The sequence below is a fragment of the Dysidea avara genome, chromosome 15, assembly GCF_963678975.1.
Source record: "Dysidea avara chromosome 15, odDysAvar1.4, whole genome shotgun sequence".
Taxonomy (NCBI): domain Eukaryota; kingdom Metazoa; phylum Porifera; class Demospongiae; order Dictyoceratida; family Dysideidae; genus Dysidea; species Dysidea avara.
The window spans coordinates 9,656,464-9,681,464 of record NC_089286.1 but is presented as its reverse complement, the minus strand read 5'-3'; the positions used below and the strand labels follow the sequence as shown (position 1 = coordinate 9,681,464).

Here is a 25,001-nt window from a genome sequence, read left to right as displayed (position 1 = left end):
TATTAAAATAAAAACTACTTAGCTATGTGTACCCTTTGGCAAAGTTTCAGCCTCATATGCCAATAACTTTTGGAGTTACAGCCCTACAAAGTAGCAACAACAGAAAAATCTATGTATAGGGAAAATAAATTTCAGGCACTTGCAAAAACGGTTGTAACTTACGTACCAACAGATTGAGGTACGGAGCTGAAATTTTCACCATCGTGTTCACCATGAATAAGGGAATCAATTACTGGGTAAGTTTGTCCTTTACTCGCCTTTCTTCACTGCATACAAAGGCAAAATTCATGAAGAAAAATCAATTGCGTACGATCGTTTTGACATGACGTAAACAAATGCTCATAACTTGCATATCCTTAGGTCTACTGCAACAACAAAAGCATTTTCCAACTCGGGCGAATAAGAGGGTTTATTGTTAGTCCCTTCCTTCACGAGGAAAGAGGCTTACTAAAAATATACAGAATTTTTTCAATAATATACAACCCATTGTATTCAATGCTGTATACTGTAAATTTAGACTTGTGTGATTGTGTCGGGTTATTGCAGGTCCGATCACATATATATGTACATACCTACAAAAATTTATGCCAAACAGCCAAGCTTTAAAATAAGGATACAGTCCCCAAAAAGCCAGCAAGAAAAGATATCATACAGGATGGCAGCGAAGAAATGGCTGCAGTGATGCCAATGTTAAAAAAATAAAGTTTAACAATGACATAGACATCATTGCAGCCATTTCTCAGGTGCCACCTTTGATTTTGCAACTTTTTCAACTTGACTTTCAGAGGGGCTGGACCCTTTCCACAACTTGGCTGTTTTATTTTGAATAGGTATTACTTCTTTTGTGTTTACAAGCCCCACAGCTGACCCATAGCCAGCTTTGAGGCTTGCTTTTATGTGCCTATCTTTTTCTTCTTTTCAACAGGAACACAGAAGAATATCAATATGCTTAGCTTTTATGTACTGTATAATGAACAATTGTACAAGTGTGATTGCATGCTGAATATGTGCTGTGATCATACAAACTAAATGCTCTAGTACGGTGAGTGTACAATTAGAGTACATGTACCTCAATTAGGGCTAAAACAAATATTCTAAATGCTAACAAAACGAATAGTTTTAAAAGGAACAAATATTTGAATTGGTACATTTGTGCTTATCTGTTGGTACAACTCTCATTATTTTGACAATAAGTTTTATTAAATCTAATACTTTATTGTTGTGAGTAAATGTCTATAGAATATCAAATCTGCTCCAACAGCATTCAAATACTTGATTTAGAACAAATAACAAACTATTTGAATAAATTGTTGCTATAATACAAAATAAATTGTTGTTGCTGTTATAAATTGTATTTCTTCTAAACCATCAAATGGCTCTTCTACATTCATAGCCTTTTTCCAATTTCCTACAAACCATGCACTATTGTGATGGTTACTCCATCTGCAACCAATTTAAGTGGTTTACCCTCTAGGCATGTCAGAAAATTAAGCAGTTATAACTTTGTGTGAATGTCTACACAATTTAAATTGGTACTGATCAACATTGCTTTGGGGCCACCTTCACATGTGCTAGATTTTGGACAATGCATTTTTGCTTATTTGCAAAGTATGCAAAGAAATTTAGGTTGCTCATATCTCAGGAAATACTATGGAGATTTTGCTTGAATATACAGTAGTACTACATGACCTGTCCTACCTGGCAGGCAGTTCCATTGTAAAACCAGTTTTATTCAGATATAGGAGAAAGGAGTTACAGTACAAATGTGTGAAAATTGCGATACTGTTCTTCCTGCACTCACACTACATATACATGCTACAAACACACACACACACACACACACACACACACACACACACACACACACACACACACACACACACACACACACACACACACACACACACACACACACACACACACACACACACACACACACACACACACACACACACACACACACACACACACACACACACACACACACACACACACACACACACACACACACACACACTACAAAGCAAAGCTGTGCAATTCCCAACCAGCGAACAAGTAGCAGGATGTCTGTGCACCATTCAGGCACTTGAGTCTTGTGTATCCTGGGGCAGGACTAGTAATTCGCAGTAGGACAGTCCAGGTCTCAAGAAGAGAGGTCGAGGAATCTGAAGTTCCACAGCAACTCCAACAAGTTGGAAATTCGCTTCCCCAGCAACACCAGGTAGCCATTAATGTTACAGCTGGGTGGGCTGCTTTTCCAGTTGACACCTGGTCACCAAGTCTCCATTATACAGTTGGGTAGACTGGAGCAGCGCAAGTAAAGTTTCTTGCTCAAGGAAACAACAACACCAAATTGGCATAACTGGGCATTGAACCTGGAACCCTTCGACTACCAGGCCAATGCCAAGCTGGGTTGGCAAGTGACACACGCTACATTACACTACACACACACACACACACACACACTACACACACACACTACACTGTAACCACAGTTTTTATAATAAACAGTTCACAGTATGTAAAACTCACTGGTTTGTGTAGCCTGCCACTAACATAAAGAGTGTTCCAGTGTCGTAGGTCATGACACATATCATGCACTGACACTACTCCATATTTGATAAGCTGAAAGGACAACAGACACATAGTCAGTCACCACTGCGTATATGTTGACTAGCTATCATAATATTGCTTCATTTTTCTAACAAATAAACAAGGTTATTGAAGATCCACTGAAATGATTCATTTACCATTTCATTGAATAAATAAGTAGTTTGTACTAGTCCTGGGTGATACTGAAAATAATGCTATTCGATATATTGACAAGCTTATATTCACGATATGATTAAATGTTGAGTATAATTAGATTTGTCAAGCAGTGAGACTAGTGACATTACATAACACATTATTGCATCATATTATGTCATGGGTCATTCCAACAAGGAATTTAGGGTGACCTCTTGGATTTTGCTGAAACTTGGTATGTTGTAGTACCTGTGATTCATGCAAATTTTTAGCTCCATACACCACATAGTTTCTGATTTATGACCACAAATATTATGAATATTTCTTGAAAAATTGGTCCATCTCTAGTTACAAAATCGACTGTAACTTCACACTATGTATATATTTTTAAATACAATTTTCACTGATGGAAGACTGTTGATCAACGTTTGCAGTGATCCCTAAATTATGGGATATCTACTTAATTATGGTTCAACAATACTTTATTGAATGCTTTAATCCTTTTTATTTCAAAAAAAGGCCGCTTGAAATTCTTTGAATTTTTTGTTGAATAATGATTGGGTCATGGTCTATGATTGATAAAATTTTTGTGGTGGGATTACAATGGGCTCAAGAGATATAAAGAAATATGTTGTGGTGTGCAGTGGAATTTTGTAGTCTATTATTGCTGTATGAGAGTGTATACCTTCAATAATCACTCACAACAAGCTAGGCCATGCCAAGTTTGTCTTACAGAGTGAAGGTGTCTAGGTACAGTGCAACCTGTATTAGTGACCACCTGTATTGAAAGACCACCTGTATTGAAAGACCGCCTATGTGCTGCAGTTAATTGATACTTCTTTAATTGGATATCAATATATAACACCAAAGCATCAACCCTTTCTATAGTATGTTCACGTTGAGCTGAACCCTGAAAAACAGCTAAAAATTAAAAGTGGATTTTTTCTCAACAGAGTTAACATTTCTGCCAACCAGATGATTATTGGTAACAGCAAAGGTGTCAACAACAGACGCGTACGGTTTGGCTCCATTACAAGTTCGGGAATAGGCTCTAATGGGCACTATACTTATATGGCTTCTCCATAGGAAATGTATTGTGAAAAATTTGATTGGCCGTAAATATTATGTCAAACATTTGAACAACAAGATTTTGAAATATTTTTAGCGGGTCAAGCAGTACTACAAATGGGCCAAATTTCAAGATCGTGTGTAATTGCATCCATGAGTTATTAAATGTTTTTGAGGATTCAGCTCAACGCAAATGTACTATAGCAAATCCAAAAGTGGTCCTTATTGGAAGGTGGACTTTAAATGAGATCATCATGCATCCATAAACATGTGAATGCTGTACCATCTCTTCAGAAATACCTTATTTTTAAGTCAAATCCTGCCGTATTGCACTTATATATGTAGCCCCACTCCACACTATTCAAGTTACGTACATGGCTACATAGGTACAACAGTCCTCCTCAAAAAGGATACCCCGGCTGTTGATAGCCATTTATGATCTATGATCTCACTTTATAAAAGTACATACATTTTGACCCAAGAAGTCTGTAGTTTCTTAAAAATGAACACTTTATCAATGGGTCCAGGGAATAGAAGAGTCACACTGTATGCAGTGGATACATTACTTGTACCAAGAGTTTTTTTTAATATTATCCTTGTTTGCACCTCAATGTGTGATATATACTACTGTAATTACTAAATGATTTTTCAAAGTATTTTGCATTTATGCTTTGAAAATCAGTACAGGCAAATGTTAAATACACATGAAAATGTAGTCAACATGTTTACGTATTGTGAGCGTGTGCATGATTTTTTGTTTTGATCTTCAAAGTGGTCACAAATATAACATAATTTAAAAATTAATTTGATATATTGAGGTGTAAGTAATGCATGTATATGGTAAAAACCCTAGGACCATAATAAAGTGGTCTTATTACATGGGCCACAGAAAGTATCTTGGTTCAAAGGTATGTGCACCACTAGAGTGGGAGTATAAGTAGGTGTCCTGATTATCAAGGTGTCCGGCAGTGTTGGGCAAGTTACTTTTAAAAGTAACTAGTTACACATTACTTGCAACTGAACTATTTAGTTACAGTTACATATTACCCATAAAATAAAGTAACTATAATAATATTACATATTATATTACTTTGTGTCCACAGCCTTAAGCTGTCACGTGTGAAACTACCACCTTATCACGTGACATGATTTCGTTGTTGGGAAATGTGCAAATCTTGGTTATAAGTAAGAAGCTGGTGAATAAGCTTCATTCAGTAGGCTTCAATACTTCGTTGTGGCTAGGCATTGCTCAGTGGATTACTAACGAGATTAGTAACTTCATTACTTGTAGTAATAATATTATGTAATATTAGACTCATTACAGTAACTATATTACTTAGGTAACATGTTACATTTGTAAGTAAAGTAACTTGAGTTATATTACCTGTTTTTATAGCGTATTTCGTTATATTACTTAGGTACCACAAAAGTAATAATATTAGGTAACGCGTTAACGCGTTACTCCCAACACTGGTGTCCAGGTATCCCTTTTGAGGAGTTCTGTTATACATACCTATGCAGCCACATACGCAACTTAAATAGGGCTAAGTCCACTACAGTGGGATTCAACTTGATAAAGAAGATATTTCTGAAGAGATGGTACAACATTCACATGATATGTTTATGGACACATGGTGGTCAGATCTGTAATTTAAAGTCAGCCTGTCTAATAAGGACCATTTTTTGGATTTACTAGAAAGGGTTGATGCTTTGGTGTTATATATTGATATCCAATTAAAGAAGTATAAATTAACTGCAGCACACAGGTGGTCTTTCAATACAGGTGGTCACTAATACAGGTTGCATTGTGCCTAGACACCTTCACTCTGTAAGACAATCTTGGCATGGCCTTGTTGTGAGTGGTTATTGGAGGTGTACACCCCCATATAGCAATAATTGACTACAAAATTCCACTGCACACCACAACATAATTCATTATATCTCTTGAGCCCATTGTGGTCCCACCACAAAAATGTCATCAAACATAGACCATGATCCAATCATTATCCACAAAAAATTCAAAGATCTTCAAGCAGCCTTTTTTGAAATATAAAGGATTAAGGTTTTCAATAAAGTATTTTTGAACCATAATTAAGTAGGTATCCCATAATCAAGGATCACTGGAAAGGTCAATCAACAGTCTTCCATCAGTAAAAATTGTGTTTAAAAATATTTACACAGTGCGAAGTTACAGTCAATTTTGTAACTAAATATGGACCAAATTTTCCTGAAATACTCAAAATATTTTATGGTCATAAATCAGAAAATATGGGGTGTATGGAGCTAAACATTTGCATGAGTGATAAGCATCACAGGCACTACAAACACACCAAGTTTTGTCAAAATCCGAGAGGTGACCCTAAATTCCTTGTTGACTTGACATGGAATGACCCTCATAGAAAGTGAAATGGTTACAGACAACAGCTGGAATTGCCCATTATCGAATTGCCTTTCCTTGTAGGTATATAGCAAGTGCAAGAAACACAACCACTAGCCAGATTTAACTAGGCGATATAGGCGATATTGACAAATATATTGTCTAGACGATATTACTGTGGCTCTATAATTTACCTCGATATGATATATTGTGTAGTTCAATATCGTTAAGAGTTCATAACATAATAATGGGAGAGAGTGTCCTACTGTCAATATACCTTGTACAAACACACTGGGTTAAGTTTCTCTTTGATTAAATCAATACCTCCACTGGTGATAGAGAAGCTGTTGATTAGCGTTAAATGGTGTTGATAAGGTCAAGTCTTTATTCTTTGGACAGACTCAGGTGTAACTTAACACATTGTGTTCCATGTAAGTATTTCAGTTAGACACTCTCCCCACTACTATATTATGAACTCTTGATATCTCATATTGCCAATATATTGAAATATTGCCCAGCTCTAGTTTGTACAAGCAAATGCACCTTTTAATAATTTAATAATGTTGTCCTACTGAAATATTAAGTTACAAAGTATGGTTATGTCACAATGCGACATCAGACCAGAACCTAATGGGAAAGCTGATGAAGTCAGACAAGGCTGGGAAATCTGTAGTGAGGGTAGTGATATCTAGCATTTCATCACAGCGTTCCAAGGTCACTGAAGAGTTCTTCTGGTAAATGATGGGGAAGCTGTTGCTGTACTGGTATGAGCTGCAGTTTTTTGCACTCTCTGAGCACTATCCGAAGTTCAACTTCTCCTCAGCACTTCTCGGGCTTTGATTTACAAAGTTGGGTTAGCAGTACCAAGTGCACAAATGATGGAAATGTTGTCAGACTTGCTCATCAAGTTTAATATCCTCATCTTTATGGCCTATAATCTCCTTGGAGTGTGGCACCATCAGAATCTCTTCTCTATCTCTACCCACTGTATTGGGAAGGGTGCACCCTTAATTAAACACATTCAATACAGTCAAGAAACAAACTGTGGCTTGCTACTACCACTGTACTGTTGATTTACAGCCACTTTCACAAGTGTTCTCAAGCATTCTTCACGATTGCACCAGCATACGTACATTCACTACCCCACTCCCATAGGCTTGTAACTGGCTGCAATACAAGTTCTTACCATATTTCAAGCCATTATGAGTTGAAACTAAAATCAAAACTGGCTGTATATGGATCAACATTGACACTTCTGTGAATCAGATGCTATAATACATTTCACTACATTGTGGCTTGTCAATAACTTACGTCATAACGCATCATATCAAGAAAATGAGTACGCAACTAAACAAAACAAAATCTGACTAAACCACATGCACCAACCTACATACAGGTGTACTTCCCACTGGTAGAAAGGATTGATAATAGCTAAGTGTATTTCACCATTTCAGTGGACCTTTAACAAGACAAACTATGGACATGTTGGGATGGTGGAACCAACATTACAAGGTCAGTTTACATACTAAAGTCTAAGTGTCCATATTATCAAACATTAACAGGTTACCACATATAAACCATGTAATAAGCCAACCACTACTAAACAAATCTGCAGCCTCTAACACATTTATGTATGTACACAGGGGAAGGTCCAAGGGGGATGGTGTACCAGGATAGTAGGCATATGGAACAGAGGGTCTGGGAGCAGAAGCTAAAGCTATTTCATACATCTTAAGACTGAAAAATTTGACGTAGAGTAGTTTTATGTTCAAATGTCTAAATCAAACTGCTTTCTAAGTGACCTAGAGTTGTATAGGGAAAAGTGAGTAGTTTAGCTGAGCCTAAAGAATGGTAAACACATCACCATCTGCATTTCATTTGCAAAATATTCTTAGCTAGGCTAAGTATGCATATGCATGGGATTGTGCACATATGCAGCAACTATGGAGGAGATTCTCAATAGTGTTGTGTGGTGACTGTTCTATTGGAGTATTTGACTGACTGCTCTATTAGATTATCTCAATATTGTTTGTTTGTTGTTTTTTTATGGGGGGATGGAACATGTGCCCCCACTTGGTTTGCCACTGGTACAGTACAAGTGTGCAATGCTGCAAGTACTAAGGTACTACAAAGAAAATATTTACATTAGTCGCTATGAACGTTTCAGTGTGTCCTAACAATACATGTCATGTCATTATCCTCAATGTATTCACTAAAGAGATTTACATACACTACAGAAAACTTGCAAATTAATTTTAAAACTCCTTTAGTAATTCCATATCTATAATACATATATAGTGTGTTTACAAGAAAATAAAATTTTTTTCTTAGAAGCCACCGTTTTTAAAAAGGCCACCTCTACTATCAGGCCTCTATGCTGTACCACATAATGTCTTAGCCCATAGTTGTTTATACAGAAACCAACAAGGATACAGCGGATCACCCCCATTCCATACACCTTACATGGGACCACGTCACCATGACGATGTCCTTATTACAGAGGTCTAACAGTGGATACACTTTAAGTGCCCCCTGATGTCTGGTGTCCTCCACTGTACATAATATATTCATACCTTTCCATTCATCTCTACAAGAGAGTTGTAGTAGATCTGTCCTGCCCAACTCTGCACCGTAACCACACTACCTGCGCCCAGATGGCGCAAGAATGAATAATGGGTTGAATTCCATTTTAGGTTCTGCTTATGCCAGCTTACTGGATCATCCACGGCAAAGATGAAATCCAACATGTGGCCCTGCAGTAATGTATTACAAAAATTTTGGTACTGCCAAGACAGACTGCTTTACAAAATTTTTATATTTTGGGTGTTATCCACTTACAGTGATTACTACAAAATACATAAATGAGCAGGTGTGTAGAAACCTTCATGTGCCTACAAGCAATGGGCATGGATTACACCCTCTGGTACCATTATTGGAAGGTCTCAGTGATTTATTTATAATAATTTAAATGCTGGAGCCATACACCATTGGTTGCTCAGGCTAATTATTATTATCATGAAGGCATAAAGCCTGTAAATGGATTCTTCAAACACATCATCACCACTAGTACTATTCCTGGGCACATGTGATAAACAGAAAGTCGAATTTCATATCTCTATTGGATGAGAAAACCATCCCAGACCAGCAAAGGTGTTTTTATATTCAAACTTACTAACCAGAGGTCTTCCCAGCTGTTTAAACACTGCAGATCCATAAGCAAAAGAAAAGGCGACCTTTGGGAAGCTGAGCCGAATCGTGTCATAGAATTTTGTGACTGGATGCATTCGATAAACAGTTCTAAATAGTGCGCAGTATTACGTTATAACGCGCACTCGGTGATATAAAGGTCATTTAGCTACAGAATGAATTTTACCCTTAGACGTGTACCCTTGTTATACATGTACAGAAGATGCTTCTCTGGAGAACATAACGTACGTTCAACTGTATTATTGATAATTTCTAGTCTACCCAGCTGAGGCCTGGTGTCAACCAGGGAACAGACCATCCAGCTGCATAGTTAGATTTACTTTCGTAGGTCAGAGGTGCGCATGCCTTTTGGGAGGAATTCCTGTCCAGGCTGAGTCAAGGTGCAGCAGCTGTGAGGTCAGGGGAAAGGTCTGTTAGCCACACCCGCAATCAACTGGAGGCTGCCGTTCGTGCCAAAAGGAGTATTGAAGCCATTGAATTGATACCAGAGGTACGTGAATGTAGTTGCCATCTACATATCATATCTGAGTCACCTGTATTGAATGTTACTACTGTGATTTATTGTTTGTATTAATGATTGTACTTAATTTATTGTCAAAAAAATGTTAATGCTGTCTTTGTAAAAATACATTGCCTGTACTGCCATATGGAAAGCTATCTTGAAACTTTGTGTCCATTAAGTATTTTTAAATCCTGAATTCTTGAATCACTGGATATTTTCGTTTCTGTCTGCTCATTGTGTATGCAAGTGGATGCTATCCCACTAGAGAAGGCTTGAAGCCTTTGAATACAGGGAGTTAGAATAAAACATGAAGAATGCGGGTAGCTACGATAGCAGACGAACTTTTGCTCTTGGTATACATTAGCTATAGCATAACTGAGTATGGTAGATGTGACTTTAAAAAGAATGTTCAAATTGAGTACTCTAATATGTAGATCAGTCACTTTTTAATTAAAATGCATTCATTAATTGAGACAGTCTAAAAAAGCTAATTCTTACACCTGGTGGGACTTGAACCCACAATCCCTGGCTTAGGAGGCCAATGCCTTATCCATTAGGCCACAGGGGTCTACATGTAGAAGTGATAAGTTTAACCTAACTGTACGCGCTGTTTCATAATGTAAGCACACTGATTCACAACTTAAAGATTTTAAATTTATTCATACATGGTACATGTTTACACTCTAGTTTTGTCTTTCATTAGTTGAAGATACTATAATTCATTCATGCGCAATACTTGTACCTTGCTTGTTCTCTTAGGGTTTGGCAAGTGACATTTGTGATTATTATTTAAAGTGCAGAGACAATGAACAGGTACAGTGTTGGTCACGTTATCATGTATTGTCTGGACAATGAAAGGCTACAAAACTGTATGTGGCACATAATGATCATATGGACACAGATCACTGTTTGGTTTTTGTGTAGAGCCGGTTGGCACTTCTGACGGTTGTTGCACGAGATCTTGGAGTGGATCATGACAGGGTCAGGGAACAAGTGCAGCGGCACATTACTCTGCACAATGAAGTGAGCATTGCCATACATACATGAAATATACTCTATTGTACTCACATATAAATGCACACTGACTTGTGCACTTGTACACACACTCGCACTACACACACACACTCGCACTGCACACACACACACACACACACACACACACACACACACACACACACACAATACTCACTACACAAACACAAAACACCACACACACCAATACTTTACATGAAAAGCAAAGCAAAAAAAGTACAGCTTTTGGAGGGCTACCATGTTAGTATGGCCGGTGGACCAGCACTAGGACACTTGTGTGTCAGTTACTTTAAGTCGGTGTAGGCAAATCCTTCTGGGAGGACTACAACAGTAACCCACTGGAGGGTGAAGATGTGGGCACCTAATGTCTCACCTGAGCCTTCACTGAGACATGGACAATTGGTATTTGCTTCTCCAGTCAATACCAGATATCCAATGATTTCAGCTGGATGGGCTGCTTCCCTGGCTGATACCAGGTCCCCTTTTAACAGCTGGATAAACTAGAGCAAAGTGAGTAAAGATTCTTGCTCAAGGAAACAATAACAACAGCAAACTGGGCACAACTGAGCATCAAACCTATAACTTTTTACACCACACACACACATTACATACACACATACACATTAGGGTTGGGTGATATTGAATTTGTGACTTGCAATTATTGCATGAGTCATTGATGCGATTATTGCAATATTACATGTGAAAATTGAAACACAACCACATGGTTTACAAATACAACTTTTTTGCTAACAAGTTAACCAATTGACATAGTATGCACAAACTTTATCAAGTGTGAGCCCTTGAAGAGACACAAAATAGATGATAAATGCTGCCTATGCGATAATATTACGAAGGCAAAAATACATGCAATAATGGTATTGCAAGCAATTGCTTAGGCCATATTGGCGATTTATTGAAATATTGCCCAACCCTAATAAACACGCTCTTTTCTTTGCATTGTCTGTTCAGGTCACGTGGTCCTCCACTACAGCAGAGGAAGCAACACACTATACTTGCACACACACATACACACACACACACACACACACACACATACACACACACACACACACACACACATGCACACGAGTACACATTACACACATTGACACATAACATACAGTATACTACACATACTGATGTTAAATCACATCCCATCTCAGGGGCGTGGAATACCAGCCATTGTGAAGAGTGAGGATCGTATGAGACATGCACTGTCCCCACTGTACATGCAGCTCTTTAATCTGATTGGTCAACTGGAGGGAGGAGTCAAATTCTTAGTTGACCTTAGAGCAGATCTCATAGTGAGTTTAATACTTCAGTGCACTGTATGTTCTAATAGAGTAAATGAATACTTGGTTACAACTGTAGTATTTTGCATGCTACAATATTTAAGCATTAGTAAACAGTGTTGGGACAGTTACTTTTTAAATGTAACTCGTTACATATTACATATTATTTACAACTGAACTATTTAGTTACATGCAGTTACATATTACCCATATAATAAAGCAACTATAATAACATTACATATTATTACTTTGTGTCCGCAGCCTTAAGCTGTCACGTGTGAAACTACCACTTTATCACATGACATGATTGCGTTGTTGGACAATATGCAAATCTTGGTTATAAGCAAGAAGCTGGTGAATAAGCTTCATTCAGTAGGCTTTGTTACTTCGTAGTGGCTAGGTGTTACTCAGTGGATTACTAACAAGATTAGTAACTTCATTACTTAAAGTAATAATATTACATAATATTAGACTCATTACAGTAACTTCATTACTTAAGTAACGTGTTACATTTGTAAGTAAAATAACTTGAGTTATATTACCTGTTTTTATAGCATATTTCATTGTATTACTTCATTACCACAAACGTAATAATTATTATGTAACGCGTTATGTTACCCCCAACACTGTTAGTAAGCAGCACTGTATTATGTTACTCGGTGTGTATTATAACAATGCACTACAGGATGTGATCAAGAAACGTATTAGTAATGGTCACCAACATGACCTAGAAGAGTTGGACAAGTCACTGAAGCAATGTTTGTCCCAGTGGTTTAGTGGAGGCTTCTTGGAACTAGAGCAGTTAACATGGCAATCATCATGTGACATCATGGAGAAGGTGTGCTATTTATAGAGTACAGTGAGTTATTGTTGAGAGGTCCGAATTTTTGTGAAGCAGCTAAAATAGCTATCAACATATATTTCTGCAGTTGTGAAATCTGTAAAAACACAAACAATTTGTCCATAATTCTCCACTTTACTTTGGTTTAGACAAAGCTCTGCTCACTTGAAAATACATAAAATCCAGTTTGCCAGCAAAAATGTTTGCAAGTTAAATTTCGATTTGTAAATTTCAGGATCTCACATGCATATCCTGCTGTATGGTAGTAACAATGTTATTCGATAAATTTGTGTTATTGGTTTACTGTGGTGTTTGGGAAGGTTAGCAGTAGTTTTCTCCATAAAGTGAAGGAATAGTTATGTTAACACTTTGGAGATTTTGTGTGGGAAAATATTGAAGTCTTTCTGTACATGTCCTTGCAAATTTATTGTCCTCTTTGCTGTCAATAATTTAGAAATTTGTTGTGCCGTGACATTGTCTACAATTTTTTAGGTGGGATAAAATTTTGGGTGAATTTGGCTAGTTATTCCTGTTCAACTAAGAAAGAATGCAGTGACCCAAGTATTCATAATTATTATCTGCCAACTCCATTCACCAAAATGTTCTCCTTTGTATCATACGACATTTAAATTTTCTCAAGAAACTCATGACATACTTGCACACAGAAAGTCATTAACACTGGTTTGCTGTGATAAAGAGAGTTTATTTTTTAACGACATTAGATAAGTGACTATGAGGCAGTCCACCCATTGAGACATTGGAGGGACCTCAAACATCGTGTCAGCTCACGTCGCAGATGTTTCATCTTCACTCACAGAGCTCTACCCCGTGAACCCCTTATTATCTTACACACTGCACTCACTTCTCAGCCATCATCTAATATACAAGTGAGTGAGCTATAACAGCAGTAGCTATGGTAACCATGTCTACAGTCAATGTAGACCATATAACATAATGTAGTTGCTTTCTCTTATAAATTAGAAATGACAAATGATTTTTTGTACTTAATGACACATGAATGTTATTATTGTGAAAGTGTAGTTTGCTGAGAAATGTTTTATACAAAATTTTACCATTCATGTAAGTGAAAGCAGTAGCGTACATTGAGATGAATTACTCTAATAGAACACACACTTGCTTGTGCATAGAGCTGTACCGATAATTGTATCGGCCAAAATATCAGCCACTGATATAGGCATTTTTACTGGTATCGGTACAGATCAGTAGGAGGACCAATATCGCTACCGATATTTATACAGCAATAGTTTATACATAAACGAATTTTTTTGGTTTTCTACGTTATACATGTGGCTGTTTAGTGGCAGTGGCTTATTGTTCACTCTACAGTAAGTGCTACACTACAAGAAGCCATACAGATACACACGATTCCAGTGTTTGTTGCTGGAGAGCTTATCAGTCTTAAATGAAGCAGTTACAGTACCTTTGTAATACAAAAGAACAGTCACAAGGAAACCTACCGTACCAGCCTTCATACAAGCCAATATAATGCGGAGTAATGCAGAAATATCCGTTTAAGTCTTCATGGAAATATACATAAAAATGTTTGTGGGTGCCTAATTGTCTGGATTGCACAATAGAAACCCAAGCCACTATCACTACAGGCATAGAGTGAGCAATGAATATATCCACATGTTGTTGCAGAGTAGGTAAATGTACACTTTGCTTAGATTAGCTATCTATAACTTTTGTTTGTAATGCAAATATTGGATCGACTATCGGTTATTGGCTTCTTTTGGTGGTATCCATTTCGGATATTGGTACATGCCAAAAACCCATATCGGTACACCTCTACTTGTGCATACAAATACATAGTTGCAACATAATTAATCTTTTCATAACACAAGGCACACATATGCATGTGATTTTTCTCTAGTTGTGAGTTTACCATATTATATAGTGGACCACTGTAGCAGTAGTGTATACACACATAAGAACTTTTTTGACATATCCGTCAACCAAAGTGTTTGTCCATTGTTGTTATTGTGATGATGTTGCCTCTATTAGGAGTTGCTAGACTACAAGAAAGACGAGGATCATCCACAAGATGTGTCCACAGCAGTGTTCTACTCCATATCAGCTACTCAAAAAGGTGGGCTGTGTACATGTACAGTACATGCAGTACCATGTACATCCATACCAATACATGTATGAATTGAACCTTTTGCTTTTCCTAATGGTAGAATGGACCAATGGTAATGTTACATATTCCCTGACATATTTATTTGATACAGCATGTCGTTGCTATGTAAAATAGAGTTTATGAGTGAATAGGTACAGTCATGTAGAAATAATGGAACAGAATTTCCTATTAATTTGTTATCCCAGAAACAAATAGGCTCATATGTCCATGCTTGAAATTATGTTCCCATCTTAAAGTTTTGTTGCTCAAGATTTTTTGCCGTACCATCACATACACAATTAAGTTACATCACATGCCATGCCATATAGATCATCATTGTATTATACTGTGTTCATTGTGAATGTTAATCATGTGTGTTTATTTGTTGTACTGTAGGATTGGCTGGTATTGAGTTAGGTAACTTCATCATCAAGAGGGTAGTCAATCAACTACTAACGGAGTTTCCGTCACTAAACACTTTTGTAACACTCTCACCAATTCCCGGGTACCGCAAGTGGTTGACCAGCTACCTACACCAACACAAGGGAGCACCTCTCAGTATGTGTGTACATGTTATACAGTGAAATGTACAATGTATACAAAGATATTCTTCCTGCATAAAACAGACCCATGGTTGTCTGACCCTTGTCTCCTTTATTTGATACCTCATATCATTTATTGAAATGTTGTTCAATTGGAGTATTTTTGGTGTAGCTGTATATTCTATTAGAGTATTCTAATGAATTAGTTTCCAAACAGTTCAGTCATTGCCTGATGAGACCATTGAGGTTTGGTTCCACTGTATGCCGTGTGTTCTATTAGAGTAGTGTATGTTGTATTAGGGTAACACTACTCATGTAATGGTTTATCAACCCAAACGATTGGTCTAATCTTATTGGATATTTGTACTTAATTTCTATAGGCAGTGATGACACAGAAACTCCTCAACTAAACATTACAGTAAGATTACATTTGGAGTTTTGTGATAGTGTTGTACCACATGTATCGTATTGGTAATGTTAAACACTACAATTTAAGCAACTAAATTGTAGTACACTGTTCCAGCTATTTGGGGAACAATATGAAGTTTCAATACAAATATTTTCTCATTAGAAACCCACACATTTTGTGTGCATTATTTTCCTTAGTGTAAGTATCTGCATTGTCTATATTCATCTGTAACTGTATACCAAGTTTTCTCGTTTGCTTTACAATAGTACTTTTGTGTCAGGTGATCATTTTACAAATCTTAGATACTTGTTCCATAGATTACACTTTACATTCTAGATATAGCATGCAATCATCCATTTTAAATATAAATCAGATTATTGACAGTACATGTTTGTCCTGTGTGTATTTGTTTGGAACTAATTTGTAATTTATTGTTATTCTACAGCAGTTACTTGAGCAGTGTAGCTGGTCTAGAGATGATCCCTCCACTCAACAGTTAGCTACTCCATTATCAAAATTGTGTGCAAGGTATGTACTGGAAGTTACTTGTTAATGTATGGAGTACTGTATGCATTCAATAACTCGGTCGAGTTTGTATGTCTGATTACTCATAGCTCTTATTATACTGTACATACATTGGTTAGATTTTTTACTATACACATATAGATATCTTGCTGTTGAAAAACGAAGAGGATTTGCTCTGGATCCTGTAGGTATGTATTTAGTGTGTGTGTGCGTGTGTGTGTAGTGTGTGCGTGTGTGTGTGTGTAGTGTGTGCATGTGTGTGTGTGTACGTGTGTGTGTGGCATTGTACCCATAAGTTTGGAAATTTTCTTGATCAAATAATGTTTACCGGCTGCAGATTACCCACAAAGATTTTTTTTAACTCTAAATAATTCATTAAAGTGATAAGCAGTTGTACGTGGCAGTACAGTAATAGAATTGGTTTGCAAATGGCCAGATTAACTAAGAGTATAGACAGTTACAATATTACCAACAACGTGATTATGCAATCACTGTAACCCATAGTGAAAATATATCAAACAGTACAGTAGTACTATTTAAGTAGGATACCCCCAAAAGTGACGTGCGCCGTTAAAATACCACCCTTAAAATCATCCTAAAGGCATCTTACATGATGAAAATCACCTTTATTGAATAATATTAACATCAAATACAGCATTAAAAACAAGAAAACACTGACAGGCAGCCAAATATAGAATTATAAAACAGAATTATGTACAATCACCAAAACTCGAATTTTCATCTGCCTACCTGCCTGAGCAGTCGCAAGGCTGGAGGCCAAACAAAGCAGCATACAGCCATCATATTAAGCCACAATAACAAACTCACCAGAAGCATGTGCTTTTTGAATTTCTGAAGAGTGTGTGCCTTTTGTACCTTGTCTTTCCTTTTATCTTCAATTAGGCTGGCCGTCGTCTTCTTCATTTAATGAAAGCATACCTCAAGGTATTAATTTTCTGTATCAACACTTTCCCTGAGCAGCGTATTTAAATAGTACAAGATTATGTAAAGTGCTTACACTTGGTAAATACCTGTAACTTCACAACATCTTCCAGACCACTCCCATTAAACAATCTTGGTTCTCGACCATGGAGACCACACCTCTTAACTATCTATTTACTCAATCACTATGATGACACCCCCTTATAGTTGGTCTAGCTGTAACAGTATTCACAATAAAAATATGAAATAGTGACACACCTCCTGCTAGGTGAAGGCGGACTTGAGATACTCTAATACAGCATTCACCCTAATAAAATAGTCACACGTGTATAGCTGTATGCTATAACCAAAAAGAAAAGAAAACTAGTATAAATGGAAAAGGGATTCAGACAATAAAAAGTAGCAAAACAATATAATGAATGATATTACAGCATAGCTCGGTGGAAAAATCCTGCTTTGGCATTTAACAAAACAATTGCCAATGTAGGGAATTTCCCATACCATCATTCAACTCTTGTTTCATTACTTTTTATCACTTGGATCCCTATTTCATTTTTAAATTAATAAATTTGCTTATTTAGTCCCATACCAGCCAAACATTGTTTACCATGAATAATATTTCTGGATATGTGTTTTGCTGTCTGTAACCTTACAATGTATGTGTTACCACGCCCAGTAATCAATCAATCATTAATTGTGACTGGATTTTGGAAAATCATCCTTATGGGCGCATTGTTGATTCAGAGAAAAACGTATTTTAATAATTTAAAGCTTTGTTACTCACCAGCCTTTAGTGTTGCACCGATAATCGGTTCAATAATCGGTATCAGGCCGATATTGGCTACTAGCCGATTAATCGGTTTTGATTAAATCAAGGCCGATGTTAATCTCCACTGTGCTGCGTAGTATAATGATGTGGGGGAGGCTAGACATAAGTTATTTGGCATTTTAATTAAGTTATGTGTTAATGGTTTAGCGATGACTACAAGCCATGCCCATAATAAACTGTCAGGGTTTAGGCCATGCCCAACAATAAACTGAGGTTTTTAGGTTTCTATGTAGTACCAGCCACTTGTCTCAACTGTATAGCAGTAGTAAAATGTACTTAAAACCTGTTTACCATGAGTAACTTTTACTTGTGGTATACATCTAACTTTACATTTTAGCCTAGAATGAGCTGTATATCAATGGTTATGTCACTAATATGAGCCATTTAATAATGATGAGGATGAATGTTAGTGTTATTGGTGTATATCGGATCGGTTATCGGTATCGGCTAATTCTGTTGCTTAATATCGGTTATCGGAATAATCGGCTAATTTGGATATCGGTGCAACACTACCAGCCTTGGCAGCTACACGTTTGGATTTTCAGCAAAGATGGAGTGATTCACAACCTTTAAGAGCTGCTAGTGGCCAAGGTAATTCCTGTAGAGTTTCCTGCCATTTTAGATAGGTTTTTTCACCAGTGTTGTTGTATCACGAGTTCTCAAAAAGGGGTGAAGGGTGGGGGGTGGCAGGGTGGGCAAGAGATAGACTACAAAATGGACGAGAATGGTAACTGAAGGCACCAGACCACAAAACAGCCCATCAGAGGCAAGAAATAGACTGAAATCTCACAAAACAGACATACATCACACATTCAGCTCCCTGCTCGTCTGTCCAGAGTGTGTGAACCCCCAAAGCACTTCCCTGTTGTTCACACACCTGTACAGACGTCTGAGGTGGTTATACAGGCCGCCAGAGAACAGTCCACCAAAAGCAGACCCGACAAGTTGAAGGCGAGTTTGATATGGAAATTGTTAGCCTGATAGTGCAGCAACTTCATGCTGGTGTTATCTCACTTTTGGCATTTGCACCCACATGGTTGATTTTGCTAAATCCGGTCACAATTATGAAACTAACCTGTATTAGAGTTTGTGATCATGTAGCTACCCATTTGCTTCATATACTAGCAAAGTGACTTAAAATGTAGCTTTTGATGCTTGCCATGGTTTTAGTCGAACTGGGTATGACAATCTGGATCAGTAGGCCTTCAGGGTCAGCGGTACTGACCCAATTTCAACCCTGGTACATGTGCTAAAAGCTGTAAGTATGGAATGGTTAATCTAACTGATCTACTACACTAGCACACTTCCACCTGCACAATGGAGCATCACTGTGGAGGATTAACTGGTTAGCTGATAGCAGTCAACTAGGGATGAGTCGTTCCTATGGCATGATGGTCAACTACAAGTACCACCTACCAGACATTGCCTCCAATGCTAACAACTACATTGTAAATGGACAAGTACCAGTTTCTTCATCTGTACAAAAACTATTACAATGAACAGAGTGTGTATAGAATTTTGGATGTATATATCATTTATTTATTATTTTAATTGATTGATTGATTATTTATTCTCACGGCAAAGCCGTTCTTCCATACTGGAGTTCACAAAATACACAAAAAATAATACATTGCAACACCATATGTACGAAACTACACACAACACATGTATACTAAAAACTATTACAACTGCATTATCAAAACAATTCAAGAACAGAACAATTCCATTAGTAGATATCTTTACCCAATGCTGTACTACAGTACCTTACTCTTTTCAGATTTCCCAAGAGCTATAAGACTGGTATTATACTACCTCTCTAATATGAACATCTGACTGCAAATGTTTCAAATGACAGCAGATATCAGAGACTGTTGTCTTAGTGTACATGTGTGGATTTACTGCACAGCTGCAGTATTCTTAAACTTTGCTACATCATCTCAATAATCATCATCAGTATAGTGCTTACAAATCCTTTCTAAGCAGTTAAAAACGAAGGTTGCATCCTTCTCCGATCCGCAACAGGTCTGTGCAACAATTTCATGCACTGGCTGACCATCAGCTCCACTGTAATGGTTATATAGATAATACTAGAAATGAAGTGAGAAGCACAAGGGCAGTAAACAAAAAGGTTGGTGAATTCAGTGGTGATCATGAGAAACCATTAGCATAATTATTTATCAGCTACATACAGGATTAAACTTAGATTTGTTATTGACATTTTTACTTGCTTTTACAATCGGCTAGATTTACGATACAAAGGGTGTTTAAAGTCATGTATCACACACATACACAAAGTATTACATTTACAATAGATAACAACTTCAATAGACTTAACCGTTATGTTCCTGTACATTGTTTATCACAATACAGTATACTCCACAATGGACATGCATCATACAACACATTTATATAGGTTTCATAACAGGAACAAAGTAAAATAACTTTTGAGAAGACCAGCTGGCATTTAACTGTTATCTATAGTAACAAAATAGTGGACTGCCATACTCTCAGTCAATAGTCTTGGAGTTATAGAGCTAGACATTCGCAGGCAAATCCGATAGTATTATAAATATATGTATATAGGTTTTTTGATTTGAGCTTTGTTTCACTGCATACCAAAGTGATTAAAGTGTGCATAAAAGGTTTATTTGGCACATAATAATTACCCAAATATGTTTTATAGCAAAGTAGAATTTTGCAAAATCACCGGTTTTTGTTTAGCCAGTCACATATATTTCTTTAAGCTGAATATTTTAGGGTGCTATCAATCTGTCTGTGCATTCCCATGGTCACATGAGCATGACTGGTGGTAGAAAAATAAAATCTGTAAAATAGTAAGTCAGAGAAAAGCACCAAACTGTTAGGTCAGCATTGTTAGCTGGCTATAGTATTATCCTGAGATTCTGCCTGCAATCTCCAATGCTGTTTATACACCATTGCCTATGAACATATGAACAACTTTATGATTTGTTTTGTTGCTGCAATAACAACAGTTCTCTCAGTATAGATAATCAAGTCAGGGATTGTTTTAGAATGTTGTTTCATGAACATGTTTATGTGTTTTCTAAGGTAGATTTGACTGTTCTAGCTGGGCTAAAGCTTTTAGAAACTGGACAACCCTTATTACTAATTTGATCCACTATCATGGTTTGAGATTAACAGAGCTCTTCACAGCTATTTGGACGTGCAGTCACTTTAACTAACACAATTGTTTCATACAGTTTGCAAGATAAATGGTCCATGCCCTACCCCTAAGGATATCAGTCCATGACCACACCTATACATTTTGGTGGTAGGTATATTATATGATTATTTAGAGATAAAATATCACAGAACAGTAGCCAGCTGGTTTCCTCAGAAGTTTTATTTTCGTCCTGTTATATATGAAACCTGTAATGGAAATAAGAAAAATAATTTTGTTTGGTGCATGTTACACGATACTGTCACTGTGTTGTTAAGAAGATGAAAGTCTTTTTGTACAGTACTGTAAATCTAGCTTTTGTGTGTTTATATAACTGTATGCAGTTACATACACATGACTTGAATACTTGTGATATAAATAATTTTACCACTTCGTGTATATTATACTCTGTACATAGTAACTTATGTTTAGTAGATCTAGCCTTTTGTATATACAGTTAAATGACTTTGTAATGTAATTATTAATCAAGATCCTTAGTGAAGGTTAGGTAGTTAAGAGTGTGATTACTGTATTGGTTTGAGGAGCTGTTTGTATGCATCAACACACAGTACAGTTAAATAAGAAATGTTTTATAATGTACAGAGGAACCAGATAAAACATACCACAGCATTTCTAGACTAAAAAAATATACTAAAACCAAGAAAATAGTTTTTCGATGTCACATTTCACTCCAAAAAAATCATTATACATGATTTTCTGTCTATTCACCTGTGCTAGATAGTGTATGTACCAGTTGCAGCTTTGGGTGTGGTGTTCAAGGGTTTCTGGAAAGCAGTCAGAGTTTTGAAATATTGAGTAAGAACAATATGCTCTAATAGAACAATGAAAAGAATGAATCTAAAAATACTTTGAGGGCAATTGCAAAATCCATTTATTACTATCATCTACTGGACAATGAAAAGTAAATTTTATTGGCTAAATCACATAATTTCTTCTCCTTGTTACAAAATGGCTTTACCAGCACCATCAAGAGGCATGTGCCTTTAAGAATAATATTTGTTATTTTAGCTACACGTAGACATATTATAAAGATGTTGTATTATTGGAACTGTTTTGTTAAAATTTCAAATCTTTCTGTAAAGGCCCGTAATAGTAACATTCAGCTATGAAATGATGCTGTAGGGTACTTTACTAATAAGTAGCTGCTAATATAGCTATAGACTGTAGTTACCATCAGAGTTACATTGGGGATTGCAAAACCATTGCTGATCATGAATGTGGCAGTTGCACCAATTACTTATATAAAATTAATGTGGTTGTATAGTAGCTATGGACACTGGCAAGAAACACTGCAATGAAATGTTGGTACATGATTGTGCAACAGTTATAACCTCATGATGAAGTACATTATTACAGACCACCCACACTGTTTTTACCACTAGATCTGCATGGAGTACTGTACTATCCATACACAGCTATTCTTGAAACTGATGTTTGTACTGTACTTCATGTACTTAAAATTATTGTGCTTGCAAGTTAGCAGATCCCAAATACGATCCATACAAGGTGGTGATACTCTAATAGAGCAGTCAGTCAAATAGAACAGTCAAAAGTCACAGTTGTTGGTCAGTATTGCATCAGCAGCACCATCCCTTGGCCTGATAGCTATTCTTTGCAAATAAAATGCACATGTTTCTTTGAATGCTGTAATTCTAGAAAACCAGGCCTAACACCATTGATATGCGAGACTGAGCCTTCTGAAATATAATTTACACTAGCACATCTACCTACACAATGAGCATCATTGTGGAGAATTAATTGGCATGGTTAGCTGATAGCAGTCAACTAGGGATGGGCCCACTTCTATGGCATGATGGTCAAGTAATGATGCAATATTCACAAACTGCGTTATACTGGTATACCATGATAATCTGGTTACAGTATCACTGAACACTACCTTACATTAAGGGAATCCATACACTGTGTAGTTATGTAATGGTCATGAACATTAAGACTATATACAAAATTTAATATTCTCCAACAGCAGATATTAATATAGTCTTAACTTTTGTTCCTTTTATCTCAGCGTACATAGAGTTCTACTGCATGGCTGCAGTGTTTCAGGTTTATAGTTAGCTATGAAATCTCTTAGTAGAATTAGCCAGTGCATGTCTTACAGAACTTCAGCAAGTTTTCTAAGAAGTGGAACAGCATATGTTAGAATTGTTGGTTCAACTGACAAAGTATAGCTATGAATTCTGGAGTAGAACCATCATCAAGAAGTTATAACAGTTAAATTTTCAAAACTGTAAACCAATTCTCTCTGTATTTTGTTTTAGCACTGCAGGTACATTAATTTGGCATGCTTGTATCAGAGAATAATAGGGTGCAGATATGCAATAAAAGATACAAAGTTAGAGTACAAAATGTTATCATTCTTGGGCTATAATGCACTCCTAGTCTCAATGTCTCATAGAGATTGAGGTTGACCTTCCCCCATTACCATAATTCATTTAACTGCTCTGCAAGTTGTATACAGTACAATCACACTTTTTATCAATTGTAAGTGCAGTAGTCGGGTTTTATGATTAATTCAGAATTGCTATATAGATGGGTCATTATAGTTACACATCGAGATATGTAACTATACTTGCTTAAGTATGCAAAAGGCTAGATCCTTGGTCACACGTCATAGCCCTATGCCATACCACTACATGTGATTATACAATGAAACATGGCACCTGAAATTAGCATTGAGGTGCCTTGTCACATTCACGAGAACATGCATAATGTAGCATTTGTTTCTTGGTTATAAAAGCCACACAAAGTGTCAGGCAGCTGAAATAAGGGCTCCGTGAACTGTAATTTATCAATATCAATTTGCACATTTAAATATTTTTATATCAATACTGAGGTGTCGAGATTGAATAGGTTGAACTTTTCTTTAAGATCATGGGATGTGACAATGTGTGACCAACTTCCTCTAAGGCTAGATTTACAATTTGATAAACTTAATTCTTATGTTCCTGTGTATTGTGTATCATAACACTGTATTGTGTATCATAACACTGTATTGTGTATCATAACACTGTATTGTGTATCATAACACTGTATCATGTATCTCACTACCTACATGGACTGTACAAAACAAAATAATTACGATTATTGTTTCCATTATAGGTTTCATAACAATTAATACAAAGTTCTGAGGGTATATACTCTTCCTGTACTATATATGTTGTCTTTTTTTGCACAACTGACTAAAGAATATCATCATGTGTAAACTATAATTATGAACTGCATATATTGGAACTGGCTCATATGGCAACTCATATTTGAGTACATTACTGAGTTAACTGATGTTTCTATGTCTAGAGCTTTTAATATTGTCCACGTTTATTTATTACC

The 25,001-nt window shown here is 36.6% G+C and overlaps 2 protein-coding genes and 1 non-coding gene across 6 annotated transcripts in view; 1 reads left to right on the top strand and 2 right to left on the bottom strand.

The window, feature by feature from the left end:
* The window catches only part of LOC136246070 (phosphatidate cytidylyltransferase, mitochondrial-like), a 15,271-nt gene extending 5,761 nt beyond the window's left edge, over positions 1-9,510 (bottom strand). The window contains exons 1-3 of the mRNA XM_066037518.1: positions 9,367-9,510; positions 8,764-8,943; positions 2,533-2,625 (exon numbers count right to left, since the gene is read on the bottom strand). Coding sequence (XP_065893590.1) covers positions 2,533-2,625; positions 8,764-8,943; positions 9,367-9,474 — 381 coding nt within the window. The 5' untranslated portion in view covers positions 9,475-9,510. The remainder of the gene's footprint in view (positions 1-2,532; positions 2,626-8,763; positions 8,944-9,366) is intronic.
* Positions 9,347-25,001, top strand: LOC136246067 (malonyl-CoA decarboxylase, mitochondrial-like). 4 transcript variants are annotated; one of them, XM_066037516.1, is made up of 13 exons: positions 9,347-9,621; positions 9,726-9,887; positions 10,659-10,712; positions 10,824-10,922; positions 12,095-12,235; positions 12,909-13,061; positions 13,787-13,951; positions 15,090-15,174; positions 15,601-15,762; positions 16,127-16,164; positions 16,601-16,683; positions 16,822-16,868; positions 24,774-25,001. In XM_066037516.1, exons 1-13 carry the CDS (start codon positions 9,553-9,555, stop codon positions 24,800-24,802), a joined length of 1,287 nt encoding a protein of 428 aa, XP_065893588.1. In that variant the 5' UTR covers positions 9,347-9,552; the 3' UTR covers positions 24,803-25,001. The 4 variants fall into 4 exon arrangements, with proteins under 4 accessions (XP_065893588.1, XP_065893587.1, XP_065893589.1 ...); XM_066037515.1 differs by lacking the exon at positions 24,774-25,001 and adding an exon at positions 19,751-20,021 and having other exon boundaries at positions 9,348-9,621; positions 16,604-16,683; XM_066037517.1 differs by lacking the exon at positions 24,774-25,001 and adding an exon at positions 19,747-19,888 and having other exon boundaries at positions 9,348-9,621; positions 16,822-16,869.
* Positions 10,395-10,467, bottom strand: Trnar-ccu (transfer RNA arginine (anticodon CCU)). Its single transcript has one exon. It is a non-coding gene; the product is annotated as a tRNA-Arg (tRNA).